This window comes from Neopelma chrysocephalum, unplaced genomic scaffold (genome assembly GCF_003984885.1).
Source record: "Neopelma chrysocephalum unplaced genomic scaffold, ASM398488v2 Primary Assembly neopelma1_97517, whole genome shotgun sequence".
Classification (NCBI taxonomy): domain Eukaryota; kingdom Metazoa; phylum Chordata; class Aves; order Passeriformes; family Pipridae; genus Neopelma; species Neopelma chrysocephalum.
The window spans coordinates 1,259,116-1,281,351 of NW_020926159.1; the positions used below are offsets into that span (position 1 = coordinate 1,259,116).

At 39.7% G+C, this 22,236-nt stretch overlaps 1 protein-coding gene and 1 long non-coding RNA gene across 2 annotated transcripts; one reads left to right on the forward strand and one right to left on the reverse strand.

Annotated features, from left to right (window-relative positions):
* Positions 1–10: 10 nt before the first annotated feature.
* LOC113961972 lies at positions 11–4,302 on the reverse strand. The gene is made up of 2 exons (XR_003532421.1): positions 4,201–4,302; positions 11–270 (listed from the first exon to the last, which is right to left on the reverse strand). It is a non-coding gene; the product is annotated as an uncharacterized LOC113961972 (long non-coding RNA).
* Positions 4,303–15,167: 10,865 nt separating this feature from the next.
* LOC113961970 (cysteine-rich venom protein-like) lies at positions 15,168–21,839 on the forward strand. Its single transcript, XM_027672728.1, has 7 exons — positions 15,168–15,227; positions 17,041–17,172; positions 18,637–18,727; positions 19,391–19,536; positions 20,149–20,243; positions 21,043–21,131; positions 21,570–21,839. The coding sequence occupies exons 1-7, from the start codon at positions 15,168–15,170 to the stop codon at positions 21,695–21,697; spliced, it is 741 nt and encodes a 246-aa protein (XP_027528529.1). The 3' UTR covers positions 21,698–21,839.
* The last annotated feature ends 397 nt before the right edge of the window (positions 21,840–22,236 follow it).

The following is a 22,236-nucleotide window of genomic DNA, read 5'->3' on the forward strand; positions in this document are numbered from 1 at the left end:
GGGGAATACATTGCAGAGTCTGTTATGTATTTATCTCTCAGCTTATCAGAGGATGGTGTCAAAGAAAATGATAAGTAAAAGATAAGCTCATTCCAGACTGACAAGACCATGTTGTCTAGGTGGCTTGAACAGCGACACAGCAATGTGTTAACCAGCATCGTTAGCAGAATCAGGAGCAGGAATTGCATGCCTGATGGCACTTGTGAGGAGCAGCCACCATCTAATGAGTGCCACGGGTCCGTGGTTAGTGCCGTGTACTGCCAGCTACATCTGTGAAACAAGGTGAAGATAAAAGATAAGGAATAATAAAACGGGATGTCATTAATCAGCTCCTACAGAAGTAGTGTATCAGTAGATAGCATTTAATAATACATTGCCCCAAGCAGCTCAGTGTCTGAGCCTGATCTCATCTTCTGCACAAAGCATCTCCCCTGAGCCCCAGCTGTCTTTGTTCACTTTGTGAACTGCAGCATCGGACCCGCTCTGCTGTCAGTGGGTGGCAGCAGGAGGCCCATCCTGCCAGGATGGGATACACAATATACAGATTAACTTCTGCTGCATTTAAGGAAATAACACCAAATAACAAGGCCATTTAGGCTGACCCCTCACCTAATGAGCCATAGTTGCCAGCAAGTCCATGCATTACCAGTTAATATAAAACAAGATTATACAGGTTGAGCACTGGTTGGCCAAGAGGGACCACACAGCTCCTGAGTAAACCAGAGCAAAGTTTACCCATTAAAACATCAGGAAAATTAATATAGGGGGTAGGATCCATAGAATCATAGAATCATGGAATGGTTTGGGTTGAAAGGGATGTCAAAGATCATCTAGTTCCAACCCCCTGCCATGGATAAGGATACCTTCCACTAGAATAGGTCACTCAAAGACCCTTCCAACTTGGCCTTGAACACTTCTAGGGATGGGGCAGCCACAGCTTCTCTGGGCAACTTGTGCTAGTACCTCGCCACCCTCACAGGGAAGAATTTCTTCTCAATTTCTAACATAAATCTACCCTCCCTCAGCTTAAAGCCCTTTCCCCCTGTCCTATCTGTCTATGCCCATCTTGAATTACTCTAGCCATCTACAGCCAGTTTAGTCCTATTGACAGTCTTTAAAGGGGATAAGGGAGAGAAATCGGTGAGCTGGGGTGGAGCTGGGAGGCGAGGGATGTGCAGAGCAAAAGGGTGGTAGTTGAAAAGCCAGAAACTGAACAGTGGAGATACTGGTAGGTGGTTAAACACTGAGAGATTTTCTGCACTTGGTCAAGAGAAGAATTTTAAGAAGCACATTAGGACGAGAAGTCACAGAACACTCCAGAGAAGTGAAGTGACTAATCCCACCAGATGAACTAGTTATTTTCCCCGTATTCAAATCCTGAAAGCATAGAAATCATCTACAACATCACACCTTCATAGAAGACCCCAAATTCTTGATCTCCCTTCAATTACATTATAGATGATGAGTTTGGCCAAAGCAGACAGTGACTGAGGCACAGGAGGTAGCAAGAGGGAGAGGTGTCACCATAGAACCGTGCAGCCAAACAAATCATCTCTATAGAATCATAGAATGGCTCAGGTTGGAAGGGACCTTGAAGACCTTATTACAAAGTACATTTGTAACTAAAAGCTACCTGGCTTTTCTCTGTTATTTTCTCTGATTCTGACTAGACCAGCAGGTCACAGCAGTGTGACATCTGTAGGGCCAGTGAAGAGCAGTGACTCCGTAAGCACCTCTTGCAGAGCTATAACCAGTTGGGAAAAAAAATTTGTGACAGAAAAAAATGTACCAAAGGTGTCCACAGGAAAAATACAACTGAGAAGAAAGGATTGAAAAAAGGGCACATGGTCACACCTGTTTTAGCTCAGCTTGTCTCTCCCTTGTGTTGTCTCACCTGAATGCAGGTTAACAGAGATGTTTCTTTGGAGCAGAGCTGAGTGTGACAGTCTGATTTCAGGCTGTTCCTTCTCACTGAGTTTAGAGGAAGGGCAAAGTATTCACCTGTTCAGTTTACAACTTGCTGTGAGAATCTGTCACTTTTGACATGGTGCCAGAACATGTAAATTGTTTGGTTTCTTTCCCATAATTCCCATAATTCCAATCTCTGCTGACTCTGTTCATATATATTTTGGTCAAATTACCAGAAGAGCTTATTTCTTCCTTAAGCTGCCTTTGCCAAATCTTCCAGTAACTAAAGAATTAATCTAACTTTAATAAATCCCTAGGAGGGAATTCAGCCTTGACAGAGCCTGTTAAGAAATGTGGTTTAATTTTGTGTGCCTAGATAAAAAAACTTCTAATTTTCTAAAGCATTTTTCATCAAAAAGCCTTGGCTTTTTTTTTCCCCCAAAAAAACTATGCTTTCTCTTCTGTCATCAATATACAAACTGCCTGGATTTTCTTCCTCCAAGTGTTTACCTTAACTACTGAAATATCGTTCTAAAACCAAATAAAAGCTAAAAAAGGGTCAAAAAATCCCTATAATATATGATAAGGATATATATACACATATATATGATATACATATAATATATGTCCCTGACAGGGACGGAGTCCCACTAAACTAACAGATGCTTCAGGTTCTACAGATTTGACTGCAGATAGTTGGTTTTTTATTATATATTGATATAAATTATTGGGTATCAAAACTACACAATCAACCCCAGCTGCATCAACTGTGGAAGTGATTTAATTTTTATAACAGTGTGCATTTTCATGAACAAAGGTAAAATCACAGGACAGTGCAAGGGATACAATATTTCTTAGAAAATGCTGAAATCTGGTACCAACACTGGTGAGGCAGGAGGCCCTTTTCCTCCTCAGCAGAAAGACACATATCCCTTGAATCCTGCATAAACCTGGATCATATCCTGGCCACATCGGACACTGTGCGTGTGAACTGATCATTTATTTCACATTCATCAGCCTGATACACGTGCAATACTGAAGCCTTGCTGTGCCCCATCAGCTGTCATAGGAGGCTGCCCAGTGATGCCCAGTGCTGGCAGGTGTGTGACCAGGTGATTCTGCTCCTTGCCATGTCGCAGCTGGAATTGCAACACACTCACCAAGCTATGAAAAACTGCTCAGTCTTGTTCAGAAACTTGCCTTCATTGAAAATATAGGAGTGCCCTCTGGTGGAAAACCGAACAGCTGAAGTTTCAGTGTCACTAAAAATTTCTATTTTTCCTCAAATGAAAGTAAATATTTGTTACTGGTAAACCAGAAGGTCAAGTCAATTCTTAGTTACATCACTGAATATTTCAAGGCCAGGTTGGTCCTGAGCTTTGTCAATCTGCAAGGAAGCCTTCAGAGCCCTGAGGTTCCAGATTGTTAACCCAGGGTCAATGGTTAGATGAAAATGTCATAGAATCATAGAATGTTAAGGATTGGAAGGGACTTTAAAGATCATCTAGTCCCACCCCCCCTTCCATGGGCAGGGACACCTTCCACTGGTTGCCCAAGGCCTTATCTAACCCCGGTCTTCAGCACTGCCAGGGTTGGGACATCCACAACCTCCCTGGGCAACCTATTCCATCATTTCACCACCCTCACAGTAAATAATTTCTTCCTAATATCTAACCTAAATTTCCCCTCTTTCAACTTGTACCCATAAAAAGCATCTTCCATAAGGAAACAACACCGGGCACGGTACTTCAAATTAAAGTGAAAATTTCCAGGGACTCCTAGAGACACTCTCATCAACCCAAGGACAACTAAAGCAGCACAAGCCAAGACTGTAATTTTGGTTGCTCTGACATGAAAGTGTTTGCTGGTGATACAGCTGCCCTGCTGGGAGTGGGTCTGTGTTAATAACTCTGTGTCAGTATAAAGCCCTTCTGTCTGTATGTCAGTGTGTGTAGGTTTGAAACTTCAATCAGATACCACCACCTGAGCAAATCTATCAAAATCGTATAAAAATGTGGAAAATAGAGCTTATAAAGAGGTGAGAAAGCCTCTGTCATGACACCCACGCAGTTGTATCCCCAGATTGTCTCTCCAGCAAATTGCTGTGTGTGCAGAGTGTGTCCTTAGCCATCCTGCCCTGCCCAGGAAGGGGATAGATACATGGTCTCCATCAGAAAGCAAAGGGACACCACTCTCACAGGACAATTCCTGTCTGGAGCGGCATATTAGTGAGAATATTCAGAAGTGCATTGGGTTACATTCACTTTCTCCATGTTAAAAGTCTGAGCCTACATTTTAACTCGTGTGCTTGGTCTTTCCTGGAGGCTGGAGGTGCAAAACCTCCACATAGACTGGAAGTGGTCCCCTAAGGCATCCTGGGAAAACCTCTGCATGGAACTGCAGCATATAGAGTCATAAAGTCATAGAGTCAGAATCCTAGAATGGCTGGGACAGTAGAGGACCTTAAAGATCTTTTATTTCCAACTCCCTGCCATGGGCAGGGACAACTTCCACTAGACCAGGTTGCTCCAAGCTCCATCTAACCTGGCCTTGAACACTTCCAGGGGTGGTCAGCCACAGCTTCACTGGGCAACCTCTGCCACCACCCTCACACCAAAGAATTTCTTCCCAATATCTAATCTAAATCTCTCCTCCTTTAGTTTAAAACCTCTCTCCCTTGACCTATCCCTACCTGCCCATGTAAAACGTTGCTCTCCTTCCTTCTTTTTTAAGTCCCCTTTGAGTCCTGGAAAGCCACAATGAGGTCTCCCTGGAGCTTTCTCTTCTCCAGGTTGAACAATCTCTGTGATGCACAACTTTGACAGCCAGCTGAGCAATCTCATCCTCATCGATGAAAGAAAGAAAAGAAAAAAAAAAGAAAAAAAAGGAAAGAAAGAAAGAAAGAGAGAAAGAAAGTATTTAGGGAGGAAAATCAAGGTAAGGAGTAGTAATTTGCTCTTAAACTCACACCCTCAGATGATGACGTTCTTTTAAAGTAAATATACATTAACTTGTATAAATTATTATTTGATAACTTCAACAGAGTTTATGATTTGGTGCTTGGCACTAAAAGTATTCTTGGAGCAGATGAAAAAATTCCCTGATTGTACAGTATGGAATATTAGAGAAAAATTACTTTGGCAAACAGTAAGTTTCCTGGTAAACACTCTCTGGCCCTGTGGGAGTGGTACCTCACTGACTCAAAGTGTTTGCTTTCCACAGAGCAAAGGACAAGCAAGACAAAAGTCTATGGGACTGCAACCTGCAGATCTGTCATATGAGAATGTCACGATGTAAAAGCTTTTTTCTGCTTCTCTCCTAATGCTTCACAGGTATGGGGATAATCTAGGCAGTGAAATTTAAACCCCTGGCCATACACAGGGGAAATGCAATAAATCTCCATGTAAATGGTACTTGTGCAATGGAACACAGGACAGATCCACCTGCAAGATTACAGAGAGCAGTGAAATGGCAGAGGAGGAGTCAAGGCTGATGGAATTCACCTCCAATACTTAAAAGAATTAATTGAACAAACCTTTGAACTATGAACAAGTTTCAAGGCCAGGTTGGACAGGGTTCTGAGCAAACTGGTCTAGTGGGTGTCATCCCTGCCCATTGGAATGAGGTGATCTTTAAGGTCCTTTCCAACCCAAACCATTCAGTCATTCTATGATTCCAACACCCAATTACATGAAGGCAGTCATCATACAGCAGAAGTAATTTAGAGCTTTGCAAGGATGGATATGGAACTTCCACCGAAAAAAGGAACTAAAGGAGCATTTGAATCATTGACCTCATTTGATGTATCTGAATCAAAATATTGAAAAAGCAATGCAAAAATCCATGGAAGCTATGTTGATAGCAAAACACATATAATATTTCAAATTTCCATCAAGCAAGCCTTTGAGATGAAGAGGCCTCGTGGTAGCAAAGTCCTTAAAAGGGAACTTTTAAGTTTTCCTGTACGTACCCAAAGCAGAAATGTGAAACAAGTTACTCTGCTGCTCTGGTATGCAAACTGCTGGCACATGAGATAAGAACCTACTTGTGTTCAAGTGGGAGAATCAAGGCTCAAATAGAATAATTATGTCAAGTGACTGGATATGGTAAAGTAAGTACAGACAGTATGAGCAGGAAAAATGGCAGGGCTGGTTTGGTTTGCAATGACACTCACACCTACTGTGCCAGTAATACCATACAAAGTCAAGATTGCATAGGGAATGCTCAGAAATGTGGTTTGGATACATTAGAAGCAAAACTAGGTTCAAAGGGGAAAATGGGATTAGGAAAGGACTGTTTTTTTGAGAGGAGTTGGAGAGGAGGTAATGGGGTGCGAGGTCAGGAAAAATCTGGGGTCAAACTCAGAAAAAATGGAAAATGAAGAATAGAATCAAAGAGCACTAGAAAGTGAATCTTCTGGCAACAAAAGTGTGGACACCTGCAGACATCAGTGATACCAACCTGTGGACATGAGTCCCCCAGAACAGCTGAGGGGCACCCACTGAACAACCCAAGGTACTTTTTATCAGGTCAACTTCTTGGCAGGGGGAAGAAGATTGGATCACATTATTTATAAAATTGTAATTTGATAGTGGATCTGTACCTTAAATTAGATTTAAGAGCTATAATTAATAATTTCATAGTTGCACATACTGCCTGCATTGCTATAGAGCAGTCAATTAATATTAATAGAATGACTTGTGTAGGAAGTGACCTTAAATATCAAGTTCCAAACCCCCTCACCATGGGCAGGGATGCCACATACTAGACCAGGTTGCTCCAAGCCCCATCCAACCTGGCCTTGAACACTTCCAGGGATGGGGCAGCCACAGCTTCTCTGGGCAACCTGTGCCAGTGTCTCACTACTCTCTGAGTAAAGAATTTCTTCCTAACATCTAACCTAACCCTGCCCTCTGTCAGTTTGAAGTCATCACCCCTTGTTTAGCCCCTCCAGGCCCTTGTCCACAGTCCCTCTCCAGCTCTCTTGGAGCCCCTTTATGTACTGAAAGGTGCTCTAGAGGTGTCCCTGGAGCCTTCTCTTCTCCAGGCTGAACAATTCCAGTTCCCTCAGCCTTTCACATTCATCTAAGCATTTAGTTCAGTTGTGAGTCCACAACTTCCTGAGGTGCCCCAGGGTTTCCTGCCAGGGCTCCAGCTACAATCTGGAAAGGTACAGGTCTTCCACATGTACTTTGCAACATCTTTAGCGCTGCAAGGGTGTCTTGGACATCTTGTTTTATATGAAATGGTGCCAAGTGCCTCCGTACATGTTGCTACATTTATACTTAGGTCTTCACTAACCTGGAAGATCTCCTTCCCTCTGTCAGATTTAGAAATCTACATTTTAGATACTGTCTTTTAGTCAGACACAACTGTATTTTATGACTTCTCTCAAAAGAGTCTATTCATTGATTTATGAAGAATTGTATGTATTTGCTTTTCCCTCCCTTTTCCACAGAAAAGCATTAACATAAGCATGTGTACCAAGATATCGATACTGCTGTGAATAACTGGATATTCTCCAGCAGCAGAAAGCTGTAAAAGATGTGTATCAGTTTCAATCAGGAAATATTATTTCCTTACCAGTTATTTTTCTGCAGTCCCTTACAGAACAGAGTGTTCTAGGTTCCTCTCTCTGGAATGAGTGTATATTTTCTATCAGATCATGTCTCTCTAAAGGGGAAAACATTGCAGGATGCAGAAACCAGAAATCTGTGCCTCTCTTTACAGCACTTTTTCTCAGGGTCTTTTTCAGGAAATTACATACTCCTTGCCTTTTTTCCCATCCCATGTTTCCTGCATGTCAGGCTGTGGAATGGTTCAGCTTTAGTGAGGGGTGTGGAAAGCCCTCTCACTCAAGATATTCTGTGAATGTCTGTAAAATACTCTCTGGTTATGTAGGTTAGATCCATCTTTTATCATGTAGTTTCCAAATTCAGAGTGTTATAAAATCTATGCTACTACAAAAAAAAAAAAATTGTGAGAAGCCACTCCACAAAGAACCTTGGCTGTGTCTATATGCAGTTAATTCAGGAATTATTATGAGTCAAACTGCAATTAATCAGCAATATCATTTCCAAATAGCTCTTCAAGCTTAGATTCTGTGATTTTAAATGGAGATTCAATGAATACTTCTTTTCACTGCTCCAAATGTTTATCATTTTCTTACTACAACCAGTCCAATGGAATGCTCCATGTAAGATTTACTGATTTGTAAATTCGATTTTCCTTATATCTTTTACATTTCAACATAATTTTCTGTTGCAACAAGTTCAAGATATTTTTTACCAACTGAACACTATTACAAGAAGACCAACCTTCTTTCTATGCCATCTACAATACCTCTGGTTTACTCTTAAGTCAAATGCAGGAAAAGGCTAAAATGCTCATATATAAACATTTAAGGAATATAAGCATGTAAATAATTAATTTAGGGCCCACCTTTTTTTAAAGATTTCACAGTAGAAGATCCTATATTGTTGTCACTATTGTTAAATTAGAGAAAACCTTTTTTCAAGCAAATTCATGAAGCAAACAAAAAAGAATTAATGAAAATCTTCAATTTGTGTAGCTTTTTTTTCACAGACACCCATGTCTGAAGTCATTAACAGTGTAAACTGAAGTTGAGCCTGTAAAACAATTTTTTTCTATGAGTAAAAAACAAATATCTCCAGATCATCATTAAATTTGAGATGTCAATGACAGTTTTAGTCTGCATTTCTTTGTGTCTTCCACTATTAGCTGGAGGAAAATGGGTGTATTTTCCACTTTCTTTGAAAAAAAAAAAGACATAAATAGCTCACCTATATCAAAAGTCAGTTTGCATTCTAAGAAATGGTACTTTGGTTTGTTTTCTCTGTTTCCTGTTCATCAGATTTATTTTAAATAACAGATTTGGTCTAAAAGATCCGCTGTGCATGACTATGTTTTGTTTGGTTCTGACTATTGCAGAAGAAGACATGTCTGAAAAAAATAGTGCTGTTCTACGTGAGGTTTCCATGCTGAATTCTTCTGTGTTCACTTTCCTTGTATCCTTCCATATTATTAACATTCACTCATGACAACCATTGGTTTATTTGTTTTATGGGAGAGATGCGATTGAAGGGATGTAGCTTATCTCTCTCATTGACCCGTATCTGATACTTTCACTTATTCTAATCTAATATTTTAAATAAATTAGATATGCTGCTTCCTAAAGGTGACTTTTAAAGTGTGTTTTATCTATTTACTAAAAAGGAGATGAAAAAGTCTAGCTCAAATACAAGACTTTCACTATTGAGTTGTCCCAGGAATTGGAATGAGTTTTACCACAGATTTCTTTTCTGGAGGCAGATTTTTGATGTCCCATGGTATAAAATTAGAAAATGTTTCTAATTAATTACTACATCCAAAGTGTAGCTGAAGTGCCAATCTGTACACGCTTAAAAAAGACTATTATGCATTTTTACACTGCTCAGCTTTGCCACATTTCAACAGAGAAGATTGAAAAGAGCATGAACACACACACGTATTGAGCTTTGATATGAAAAGTGTATCATTTTAGTGATTGAATCATTTGCTAATTCATTTTGGACCTCATGAAAATGACTTTCACACAGACACACACAACTTCCTTCTGCAATTCCATATGTTAGACTTTAAAAGCAGTTATAGAGCAATAAGGCTAGGAAAGAACAAAGTTTATTATCCAGGGAAACCATGAACTCTCCTTGCTGCAAATTTTTTAGAACCATGTAGAAAAACAACTCTAAGGCACAGCCTATTTTTCACAGGTCATTTTATGGGGGCGGAAGGGAGGGATAACAATTCTTTTTAATTATTCCATAATACTGTGTTTATGTACAGTTACTATTGGTTCATTTAGGGTTTTTGTTTATTTCCTTGGTGATGAATAGTCACCAAGGCAATGGTTTCAAGTTTCACAGCATCATGAAAGGACATACTGCAACCACAGAACCCCAGAATGGTTTGAGTTGGAAGGGACCTTAAAAGGTCGTCAAGTTCCAACCCCTGCCACGGGCAGGGACACCTTCTATTAGACCAGGTTACTCAGAGCCCCATCCAACTTGATCCTGAACATTACCAGGGATGGGGCAGCCACAACACACTGCCAGCCTGCAGGTCTTCCTCCAACAGCACACCTGAGAGGTCACCTGGAGTCAATGGTCCCTAAAATGTCTCCTTTGAATGCAAATTTCAACCCCTAAAGGCTGCAGATGGGGCCCCAAGCTGATCAAAACATCTGCTTAGACTGAAAGGTGTTTGAGAAGAGCCATGGTGAGTAGCTTGGCTCTCTGAAGACCAAAGGCAGACATGGAATGCTGTGTTTTTCTGAGAAGCACAGATTTTATCTACCTGCTTTTCATCCTGGCTGAACACACACCTCCTCCAGTTCAAAACTAATGGTGCAGAATTAGAATGGTGCTGCAGTCACAGTTTCCAATTTGCAGGTCATCTGTGCCCAACACCTCAGCCCTGGTAGTCCAATGCCTTCAAAGATACTTTTGGCATTTACGTGCCTTGCCTTTGCCTGGGAGAGATCTTTTGGTGAGGCATCTACCCCTCTGATAGCAACTGATTGATTGATTGATTGATTGATTACTCTGTTAGTTGTTTCCTTAATAATAATAATATGGAGAGGAAGGTGAGTTGGGTCACATGTTAAAAATCAATAATGTTCCTTTTTGCCAAACAAGGTTAAGCCTGCAAGGCGTTTTGCATAGCTAAGAAAAAGATTTATACAAGCTCTGAACCACACAGAACTGCATGGATTTTAATGTAAAGCATTACCTGAGCTGTCATTAACTTCACTGGAAATAAAGAGTTGAAGAAACTGGATTTTTGTCTTCCTTGTTTGAGATTAAATCACATTTTTGCAGCTCAGGTTTACACAAGTGTTGGAAGAAGAACTTACAGTCAAATATCTCAAGTTGAATTTTTTTAAGAACTTTCCATAGATTTATCTTTAAAAATTTGCATATATTTGCAGAACTCTGTGGAATTGATTCTTAATTTATTTTTTTTTATTGAATTGTTCCATCCCTTCAGGTAATCCACATGGGGAAGTGGAAATTGCTATACTAAATTGTTCTTTGTACCATGGTTCCGGATGTCAGTTTTGTTAATCTTTTTTTTACTTCCCAAGTATTTTACTCATGGACCATGAATTGTAGCATATCTGACAATAATTCTTTATGGAACAAATGGGTTTAAGTATTTAAACAGGTGTGGCATGTTTCAAAGAAATACTTTGAGTAGTATAATTTCATTTGAACTGTACAAATAAAGCTCAGGTGACTGTATATAATTAATGAAAATTTCTGTGTACAGTGGATGGGGTAAAATAATGGAAGTATCTCCCAGGACACTGAGAAAATGGAGATCCTAGACTGTCTCCCCTCACAGTCAAGAAAAATCCAATCTTAATAATCATGGTAGGTGGTTTATTAGGCTTTCTCATGGTGATAACCTTGGTCTCATCAAAATTGTCCCAAGCACTTCAGACAAAAAAGCACCTTTTCCCTTATCTCAAAACATGGAAGGATGTGGGAGACCTTATCACAAGTGACTTCCCATCAGTGCTGCCCGCTACACAAACAAAGAACAAGGGGAGGTGTGTTTTCCAACACAGGGATTATAATTCAAGATTAAAAAGCTGGCAACAGCACATAGCTGCAGAAATCTGGAGACAATGAAACAATATTGAGTTACAGTGTGGGCAGAAACCTCAACCCAGCATGGTGAAAAGGGTGCTCAGTGCAACACACCACAGCAAAGGCAAGGACGAGGAAGGGAACTCAAGAAAGGACAGGGGAGATGTGCTGCTTCTTTTGCCTTCTGAAAGCCAACAGACACCGTGGAAAGAAGCAAGACAGGTTGTGTTTGTGCAGTAAGGACCTGTCAAAGCTGCCTTTGTGATATTACCTTACAAGCGAGTGAAAGCAAAGAGTCTGCAAATAGGAAAGGTGAGCTGAGTGATGCCAGGTTGGACAGGACTCTGAACAACCTGGTCTAGTGGAAGGTGTTCCTGCTCATGGCAGGGGGTTGAAACTAGAAGATTTTTAGGTTCCTTTCCAATTCAAATCATTCTATGCCTCATTAGAGCAAAACACATACCCTTCAAAGAAGGAAGATGTAACACTTGCAGTCATTCTGCAAGTAGGTTACTCTTAAACAACACATGGAGTGAGTTATGTGTACAGTAATCACAGAACCACAGAATAGTTTGGCTTGGAAGGAACTTTAAACACCATCCAGTTCCAACCACCCTTCCATGGGCAGGGACACCTTCCACTAGACCAGGTTGCTCCAAACCCCCTCCAACCTGCCTCAACTTCCAGGGATGGGGCAACCACAGCTTCACTGGGAAACCTGTTCCAATGTCTCACCATGCACTTATAAAGAATTTCTTCTTAATATCTGATCTAAACCTGCCGCCTTTCAGTTTAAAGCCATTCCTATTTGTCCTATCATTGCATGCCCTTGTAAAAAGAGACGCCTAGTGCCACATCCTTAGTGAGCTAATGGAATACAAACTTTATTCAGCAAATGGAAGTTCAGGAACCACTTGGAAGAAAATACCACTGTGTTGCCCATTGTGCAACATTGGGCATTCTGCACGTGGCAAAGTTGCTGACTTACGTCTCTCCCTCAAAATATTTATCCCACTCTTTTGCCAGAGTCAGAAAAGACAATTGCAAAGCAACCAGCCCTAACCTCAAGCTTTTACTTTGTGAGCACATTAGCACTGTAGCTTGCTAAGCAGACTAGAAGCATTTTGGCCCAATCAGAGTCAAACTGCTGCAAAAGGACAGGTCTTTTATCTTCTCTTTGTCCTCGCCCTGGAGACAAGCAAAAGGAATCCAGAACAATGGAGCTGGATTGGTTAATTTTCAGGCACCTGTTTCTTAAGAAAAGTTCCTTCTTCCACAATGGGCAGTCCCAAAGCTGATGTCATTTATCAGCAATAAATATTGACGAGGAAAAAAAAAGGGAACATGTATATATAGTGAGAGCCCTGGACTGAGGAGAGCCTCTCGCTCTGCTGCCACTTCCTTGGACACAGAAGGATTCTGTTTGGTTGAAGGTAAAGTATGCAAAATTTAACTTCAGTCTTAGGATTTTATCCCAAGAGTCACTCGGGCAGTATTGGTTGGGCACTGTGCTATGGAGGCTAATGGAGTTAATATCCAAGCATTGTCAAATGTGATAATTAAAAGAAAATGCTTATATTATCTCAAAGGAAGAATGTAAGATAAATAATATCTTCTGCTCTGAAAGCACACCCTCCACCAGTGGGGGTGAGAAATGGCATCAGTGGAGTGTAATTCCCATATTTCTTTAGATCAAAATATACCACTTAGATCCACTTGCTTCTTTCTTCAACTGTGAACATAAATAAATTCCTTTTGCAGAGCATGGTCCACAATGGGAAATGCTTTTCTAATTTCTTTTGGATTATTTTTATGTTGAATTTATTTCACCTGAATATTGGGATATACCAGTACAGCTGAACTCAGAATTGTGTCATCTCTAAATGTTAAATATCTGTCCAAGCTTTCACTATTTAAGCTACTAAAATGTCTAATATATATTATAGTATGCAATAAGTTGATTGTCTTTTCTTAATACAGAGTGAATTTTTTGTAATGAAAATAGTGTAAACTCAGAGAAGAAAAAAATTATCAAAGTTTCTGAAAAGATAAATATTCCTCCTTTTCCATACTTTCAAACCTGGTTTTCCCTGAAAGCTGATTTAGCTGGCAGGAGAAAGGTTCTGCTGAGGAGTGAAACACCAGAATAAACATGACTGCATTTTTAAAATAGAACATGGTTTCTAGCTTTGTAGCTATCAATTTATGTATTATTTTTTTTTTACACTGAATCAAATTTGCATGAAACCTCAGGTTTTCACGTAGAGCTACCTCAAAGTGCATTGCTGGCATTTGTCTTTTCAGAAGGATAGAAATAATTTAGTGGATTGAACTCTCTTGACAGTGAAGGATAATTGTATCTGGGAATCTCTATCTTTTGACTTTGAAAGTAAAGCCCAACACATTTAGTCCAAGGGACAGATTTGATGTTGCAGTCGAAGATGTGCAGAAGTATTTTAACCGTTTAACTCTGGATCTAGAAATGTTTTATGTTTCCAGTTGCAACACTTATCTGGGAAGTCCCAGAGAGATTTTGTTTCTGCATGTAAAGGTAAGACAACTACCCAGTGGCCAAAGATACCCCTTCAGTTTATGAATTTATTCATCAATATCAGTGAGATCCCTGCCTCTACCTCATGCAAGTGATTTCCTTATGAAATCATGGGAAAACAAGCTAAAGACCGAATATCTGAATGACATGATAGGACAAGGCGTAATGGTTCTAAACTAAAGGAGGGTCAATTTAGAGTAGATATAAGAAAGAATTTTGCAGTGTTAGTTTCCCTATCAAGCAGGATTTCCTAGATCCTCTTGAGTTCAGAGTTAGTCTTCCTTCGGGTTTTGCCACATCTTTGCATTAACTCATATATCCTCATCAATACAAAGACATATATTTTTTACTTCTTCTTATATGTAGAAAAAACATCCTATATACACAAGTGAGTTTCAGACTGTCTGTGTATATCTGTGGTATTTGCTTCTATAAGATGTCTTAGGAGCCAGAGGGCAATAGCCAACATTATTTGGTAATATTATCATATGTCTCAGTGTCAGATGTAACATGAGGGTGATCACCACCATTAAATCAGCCCTTATGAGGTTGATTTAATGAGGAAACAGGGAACAGGGACAGAAATGGAGACAACTGTTGATGTGTTTAGTGCTCCACTCCAAAAAACCAGTTCTCACTATGGATGATGCTTGAGCAGGACACTGATGTGACAGCACTGAACGCATTAATGGGGTTTTTTTTAATACAAGGGAGCAAAGATGAAAGAAATGCTGCAAATTCAAGATATCTTGAATAAAGAAGTTCAAAGGGGGACTGATCCAAGTAACATACACTTTTATGCTACTTACAGTCCCTGCTTCAATGCAAGGTGGAATCTGTCTGTAGGAGACAGTGGTGCCCATGCACCATCATACACTCATTTGCACAGTTTCAGCACATCCAGCTTATATTCAGCTTATAAACTTCTTTGTGCAGGCTTGACTTTGCAACAGTTTTGCATCTTTCTCACATACCACGTTATGCCATGAACTATATGGAACAAAGATTAATGGAGTTTGGGTTTTTCTTTGTGGTTTTTTTTTCCCATTGTAGAAATGGATCTACTAACTGCAATCATTTTCCTGGCTGCTCTGCTACACCAGTGTGATGGACAGGTAGGAATATTCATCTGCAAAACAGCCATATCTGAGCCCATTTTGTAGGTACCTGACCTGGTGCAGTCTGGTCTAGTGATCTCCAGATGTTTACAGCTCAGAGGTGAAATTATTGTTAACATGTTAATATAACATAGCAAAGATGACCTCTTATTTTTCATGGGGTTTTGTATTATTATTGTTATTATTATTTTTATTATTTTTGTTATTTGTGTATTGGTTGAGCAACCTGGTCTAGTGGAAGATGTTCCTGTCCATGACAGGGGGTTTGGAGTTACTGAATCTTTAAGGTACCTTCCAATCCAAACCATTCTGTGATTCTGCCTATTAAAATATTCTTCCCTTCATGAGATTAATTTTAAAAACACATTTACCACAAATAAATAAACAATTTAGCTAAGAACCAGAAATATGATTTTTAAATCTCTTAGAGAGGATTAACCTTGTAAGATGTAGAGATCTATTATGTAGGAATTTAAATGTGAGCTATTTATCAATATCTTATTAATGAATGAAAATAAATAAGTACTTCAGGGAACCAAATAGTCTCTTTCTTCTATAAATCTCAGGGGATATATGTCCTAAGTTGCTTCTTTCCTTTATCTGAGTATAGCAGCCTAAAATAAGTGGTTGAGTTGTTATTTCTACCACTGCAAATGTCTTAAATTAAACAAGACGTACTACACTTCTTCTTGGGGTACGTTCAGTTGCCCAAACATGTCTCAGTGCAGCTTGAGACTCTCCAGGGTCCCTGAGACACTCACAAGTGGCTGTACAGTGAGCTACACATATCTAGGGCTCTCTGGACACTTCAAATGGCATTAGATGCCATTTTAAGCCACTATCTACATTCTTTAAAACCTAGAGTTGAGCTGTGAAGGAAAAGCAGTGGGATTCATTCATAATATTTGGACATTTCAAAATTTAGTCTCATTTTATGTTTTCTCATTGACCATAAAGGTAAACTGAGATGACTTTTGGATATTTACATCTATTCTGTGGCTATCTAGAATTAAATAAGACGAACCAGTGCCTAGAAAAGAGACCTTTGCACCAATGGCAGAACCCATCTCACTGACTTCAGCATCAAAGTATTAGTTGTTCAGATCTCTGTCAGTCTCACTACTAATGGAGAAGGAGGTACTTAAGAAAATGCTTCTTCCACTTCTAAAATGAAGTGCAGATGTTATGGACTGAGCTTCCTGTGCCCTTTCCAGTAATGACAAAGACAGTGAAGGTGTCTATCTTAGACTGAGATGCCTCAGGTTTAGATATTAAGTAGGAAGAATCTTTTCCTGAGGGATGTTTTAGCCTGAAAACTCCAGTGTAAGCATTGCAGCTCCTTTTCTGTGCAAGGACTGATGCCCTGACAATGTTGTTTAAGAGACAACCCAAGTCATTCATTGCTTTGTTGACCTAAGGTTCTTCTGAAGGTCTGCAAACAGTCCTAAATTCTAATGCAGCTTCACATACTTCCAGAGCTTACAACACACAAGAGCTAGAGGCTTTTTTTCAGTGCACACAAGAGGTTTAAACCAGCCTTGAGATTTGGTTCCAGAGCTAAGCTTTCTCCATATTTGATGTGGAGAAATCTGAAGGCTGCATTCCTATCTACAAATCTCATTTAAGGTCATATCTCCTAATGAAAAGTGCAGTTTAAATCAAGGAGGGAAGAAAAAAATATTGTAATAATAGAAGAACAAATAAAAGGTCATTGAGAATTTCCAAGAAATTTTGTATTGAGGAGAAGCTCATAATTTATTTGTTTATTAAACTTCTCTTAACTGGGACCTTCATTGTTGTTGTTTTCCAGGGTTTTCCATATAAAACAGGGAAAATTTTCTCCTTTCCTCATTCTAAGTCTAAAAACCAAAAAGAGATCCTTGATCAACACAATGAAATACGCAGATCAGTATTTCCCACGGCCAGGAATATGTTGAAGATGGTAAGCTATGCATTACAACTTGCCTGCTTTTCCCTTAAAAGAGAAGATAAAGAAACCCCAGTATCAAAGCAGGCTGAGGGATGAAGAGGTTGAGAGCAGCCCTGAAAAGAAGGACTTGGGGGTGTTGGTGGATGAGAAACTCAACATGAGCCAGCAATGCCCACATGCAGCCCAGAAAGCAAACTGTGTCCTGGGCTCCTCCCCAGCAGTGTGGGTAGAAGGGAAATGGAGGGGATTCTGCCCCTCTGCCCCATCAGGAGAGACCCCACCTGCAGAGCTGTCTCCAGCTCTCGGGTCCCCACCATCAGAAGGACATGGAACTGTTGGAGTGAGTCCAGGGGAGACCACAAAATGAATCAGAGGGCTGGAGCAGCTCTGCTGTGCAGACAGACAGAAAATTGGAGCTGTTCAGCCTGGAGAAGAGAATGCTCTGGGGAGACCTTAGAGCCTCTTCCAATACCTAAAGTGGGTCTATAAGAAAGATGGGGGAAAACATTTTGTCAGGTCCTCTTGCAATAACACAAGGGTTAATGGTGTTCATTTAAAAGAGGGTTGATTTAGATTAGATATAGGAAGAAGATTTTTAATGATAAGGGTGGTGAAACACTGGCAGAGATTGCCAAGAGAAGCTGTGGCTGCCCCATCCCTGGAAGTTTTAAAGGACAGGTTGGATGGAGTTCTGAGCAGCCAGGTCTAGTTGAAGATGTCCCTGTTCATTGCAGAGGGGTTGGACTAGATGACCCTTCAAGGTGCATTCCAACCCAAACTGTCTATGATTCCATAATTCCAAAAAGCAAAACACATGCCCTGGATGAAGCAAAGAGCATGTGAAGGAAAGGAGGAGCAGGAGTCCGAGCAGCAGCTTCTGAATCACACACTGTCAGGGGGGAGATAAAAGACCTAGATCTGCATAACCGTTTGTCCTCACCTGAGTTTGCTTTGCCCATCATTTCTCCCATCCCTTTCACTCCCAATATTCCTTATTATCCCTATCCCATGAGCAGAAGAGCTGGTTGGTGCTTTGTGGTTAAACCTGCACAGTGAGACTTGCAAACATTCCCCAGGTTCAAAGCCCAGCTGGTGCCTCTTACTCCATCTCAGCTGTACCTGGACTGAAAATCAGTTCTATACTATTTAGTGCGCTGCTCCCTGCAATGTTCACTCAGACACAAGTCTGACAGAAAGCAACAGTACGTTATAAAAATCCTAATAATCAGGAGCATCTGGAGATCAGGACTGTCTGATACGACTGTGCAGAGTTGCCTGCTCTGGAATCTTCAAGAGTAGAAAAAATATGGTTCCTGTGCCCCAGGAATGTAAACTGCCACAACTCCTTCTCTTTCTGTTGAGGACCATGGGGACATTCAGTGCACAACACCCAAGCCATTCCCCATTTTTTTTTATTTCTCATGGACAGCACTAACCTATTTATAACCTGGATACTTCTTCCTTTCTGTCTTTCAGGTGTGGAGTGATAAAGCTGCCAAAAATGCTCAGAAGTGGGCAAATAAGTGTCAGATGAGAATCAGTCCAAGGGAGCAGAGAACCCTTAATGGTAGTGACAAGGGTGGAACCTGAGCTGATGGGTTAATGTTTGCAGATGACCCCTGGGAATGTGAAATAGAAATAAAGATAACTTTTAATCTGTTGTAGAACTGCTTTTTAGGATTATTGGAATAGCTATTATTATTAGAATACCTTTTTAGGACCCGGTCTAGCAAAAGGTGTTCCTATATATGGCAGGGGGACTGGAACTAGATGATCTTTAGGTCCCTCACAACTCAAACCATTCTATGATTCTATGATTATTAAACACAAAACCATCATCTTTGTCAGATAAATACCCTGAAGACAATTTGTTGGAACTGGAGAGAGGGTATGTACTTGCCCTATATTTGTGCCTTTCACGTGTCCACTTTTGTCTCCTACTGGAAACAAGACAGTGCCATAGATGACTGTTGGTGTGACTAAGTACAGACATTTTTGTGTAAAGTTTTGTGGTCTAAGTATCTGTGCCTGAAAGCTCATAAAATCAGAGTAACATTCCCTGCAGCTTTCAGAGGATGAGGTGGACTGTCCTCCTCTTAAAATCACAGGACAAAGAGATTGGCATCCTGGACTTTTTTTTTTAGACTAAAACTCCAACCCCTCTGTCCCACCTCCCACCCCACAGCTTGCTTCTCTCCTAAGGAATAAACCAGACTTACTTCTACTGCAGGTCTCACCTGTGGTGAGAATGTGCTGCTATCATCTTACCCAAGAACATGGCCTGAAACAATCCAAACATGGTCCAGTCAGTCCTCCAATTTCAAATATGGATATGGAGCAACTTCCAAAAATGTCAACATCGAGAGCTACACTCAGGTAAGGAAAACGGAAACACAGTGCAGTGATACACTAAAATTACAGCAGTACAGTTAAGGCAGCTGGGAGTTATTTATAATTATTAAAAAAAATTATTAGTGTCATCAAACTATTATCTATCATTTACGTTCTGATGCAAAGATGAATGATAAATTAAAATTCTTTTCTATCTAATTATGAGGCAATGGAACCAGTATTTTTTAAGAGCTGTCCACAAGAGAAACACTATTCTTTAGAAATACCTTTAATTTAGAAATATCTTTAATATAAAAATACCTTTAATTTAAAAATACATTTAAATAAATACATTTAATTTAGAAATAAATATTTTCTCTATATGGATGAAATTCCTGATTAAGAATTGTCAAAACAAAATATCCAAGATGAAAGTATTTGACTTGAAACTTAAGTCTCCTTTCAGAAAATATGTTCAAAAATATTTGGAGATGATAAACTAATTTTTCTATGTATTTTTTCTGACTACTAAACTGTTAACTTAAAAGCTGAATAGAAAAAAATGGAAGAAAAAAGTACCTTCTGATATTTTATTAGCTTTTTGTTGAGAATTCTATAAAGATGACTGAAATAATGTGCTTATTTTTTATTCTACAGCTAATCTGGTACAACAGTTACCAGGTTGGATGTGCAGTTTCCTACTGCCCTACGAACTCCTACAAGTACTTTTACGTTTGCCAATACTGCCCTGCGTACGTACTGCCTGCTTACTCATTACGGATATGGATAATTATGGATTATGGATATGTTTCCAAAACCCCCTGTGCCCCACTGGCCACGTGTAGGATAAAATGACTGCAGTCTACTTTAGCCTTTTATAGTTTTAAAAATACTAATGTGAATTGTGGGCTTAACAGCAGGTTAAATAGCAATATTTATTTTATTTCACATTGAAACAGTTATTAGGGAAATTTCAGCAGATGAACAAAGGTGTATCTCTGGCAGAATCAGGTACAAACCATGCTATAACTTGGACCACAAAGCAGAAAGTCAGATGCAAAGTGAAAGCCGGCAGCAAAAGAATATTTAGAGGTAAATAGCCCATCTCAAGCAGCTGGTGTCAAAAAGGGTCTGCTGAGGTTATTAAGTAACCTGGTCTAGTGGAAGGTGTCCCTGCCCATGGCAGGGGGTTGGAACAAGGTGATCTTTAAGGTCTCTCCCAACCCAAATAATTCTATGATTCTGTGATTTTATGATTGCCTTATAAGCCCCAAACACTTGCAAGCCATTAGAAAAGCAGAGTTAGAAAGCACTTAATTTTTTTGTGGATAATGCTATACAAATAATCAATTAATTTTGTTTCTCCAAGCCTTATTGTCCCTCTTTTTTAAAGTTTATTGTATTCTATGAATATCTGAAACTAAAACATGACTGCCTATGAAAATATTTTTATCCAAAACCTTCTGGATGCCTTTCACTGTGATAACTCCTCTTAATGGCCCAGATCTTCATGTTAATCTTTTCATGTCTTGTATTTCTTTCAAATTTCAGAGGAAATAATGCAATGCAAATAGCTACACCTTACAGAAGTGGACCAAAATGTGCAGACTGTCCTGGCCACTGTGACAAAGGACTTTGCAGTAAGTGACTCTATTCTCCTCCTCAAAACAAACAGTGCATTACCTCAGATAGTGATGTTGATCCTGTGTAGCATTTTACTTTTGCAGTTATTTCTTGCTAATCTGGATGAAAGATCCTAGAGCTGCTCCTTTCATTACCCACCCCTTGCAACAACAGTGGTTAAATATCCCACCAGAACAGGCATCACACTGAGCAGGGGCCAGTTGGACCAGATGACCTCCAGAGGTCCCTTCCAGTCTCAACGGGGTGGTTGATACTCACCTTTCCACCTGCATTCCCTTTCTATAATATTCAAGCAATTTTAACAGCAGAGCAAAAATACAAAGATTATACAGACAAGAAAAACTCAAATCTTTTTGGAAAATGCAGAAGTATCAAACCAAAACTTGGTTTTCAATTAATATTTCACGTCTTTGTTTCTCTCTCTTTTATTTTAGCCAATCCTTGCAAGCATCAAGACCTCCTTGGAAACTGCAAGAACCTGCAAACTTTGTTTGGCTGTAGTCACTCACTGGTGAAGCAGAAGTGTCCTGCAACCTGCAAATGCACCACTCAGATCATATAAAGTCCTGGTGGATGTTGTTACAGCTGCTGTGAGACTCATAAGAAAAGCGTAGAACTCACTGTGAAGTGTATTCACCCTCAGTGTATCTGCTCAGATTGACCTATAGGTAACAATTTTATTTGGAATCTGACTATTACTTTAGTTCTAAATTAGACTAGCACCCCAAAATAAGTTCTGATGATATTTTAGGCTTTGTAAAAATTATGCTTAAGCTACTAATGTGTTATTTTGTGGCTTTCCTTACAGTGGATCTGCCACTGATTAATTTCCTTTTAATGGGAAAAACACTTTTAAGACACTTCAGGGGCTTTTTTGCATAATATATTAAATGCCACGAAACTTTCTTCTGTTACCTTTTTGTTGATTGCCAATGGAACATATTCCTGCTAAATAAACACATGATTTACCACTGGTTCACAAACAGAGCTTTTAATCAAAGTTATTTGTAAATCAAGGGGTTTTTTTAATTTGGAAAATTCTTGCTGGATATTTTGAGGCTCTTTTACACTTCATGTGACTGTGGATGAGACAGGAAGAGA

What these genes read in the sequence shown, in the direction of transcription:
- LOC113961970 (XM_027672728.1), top strand. Translation starts at nt 15,168, where the DNA reads ATGGATCTACTAACTGCAATCATTTTCCTGGCTGCTCTGCTACACCAG. An exon ending in CCAGGAATATGTTGAAGATG is followed by an intron (nt 17,173 to 18,636) that starts GTAAGCTATGCA and finishes TCTGTCTTTCAG; the next exon opens with GTGTGGAGTGATAAAGCTGC. An exon ending in ACATCGAGAGCTACACTCAG is followed by an intron (nt 19,537 to 20,148) that starts GTAAGGAAAACG and finishes TTTATTCTACAG; the next exon opens with CTAATCTGGTACAACAGTTA.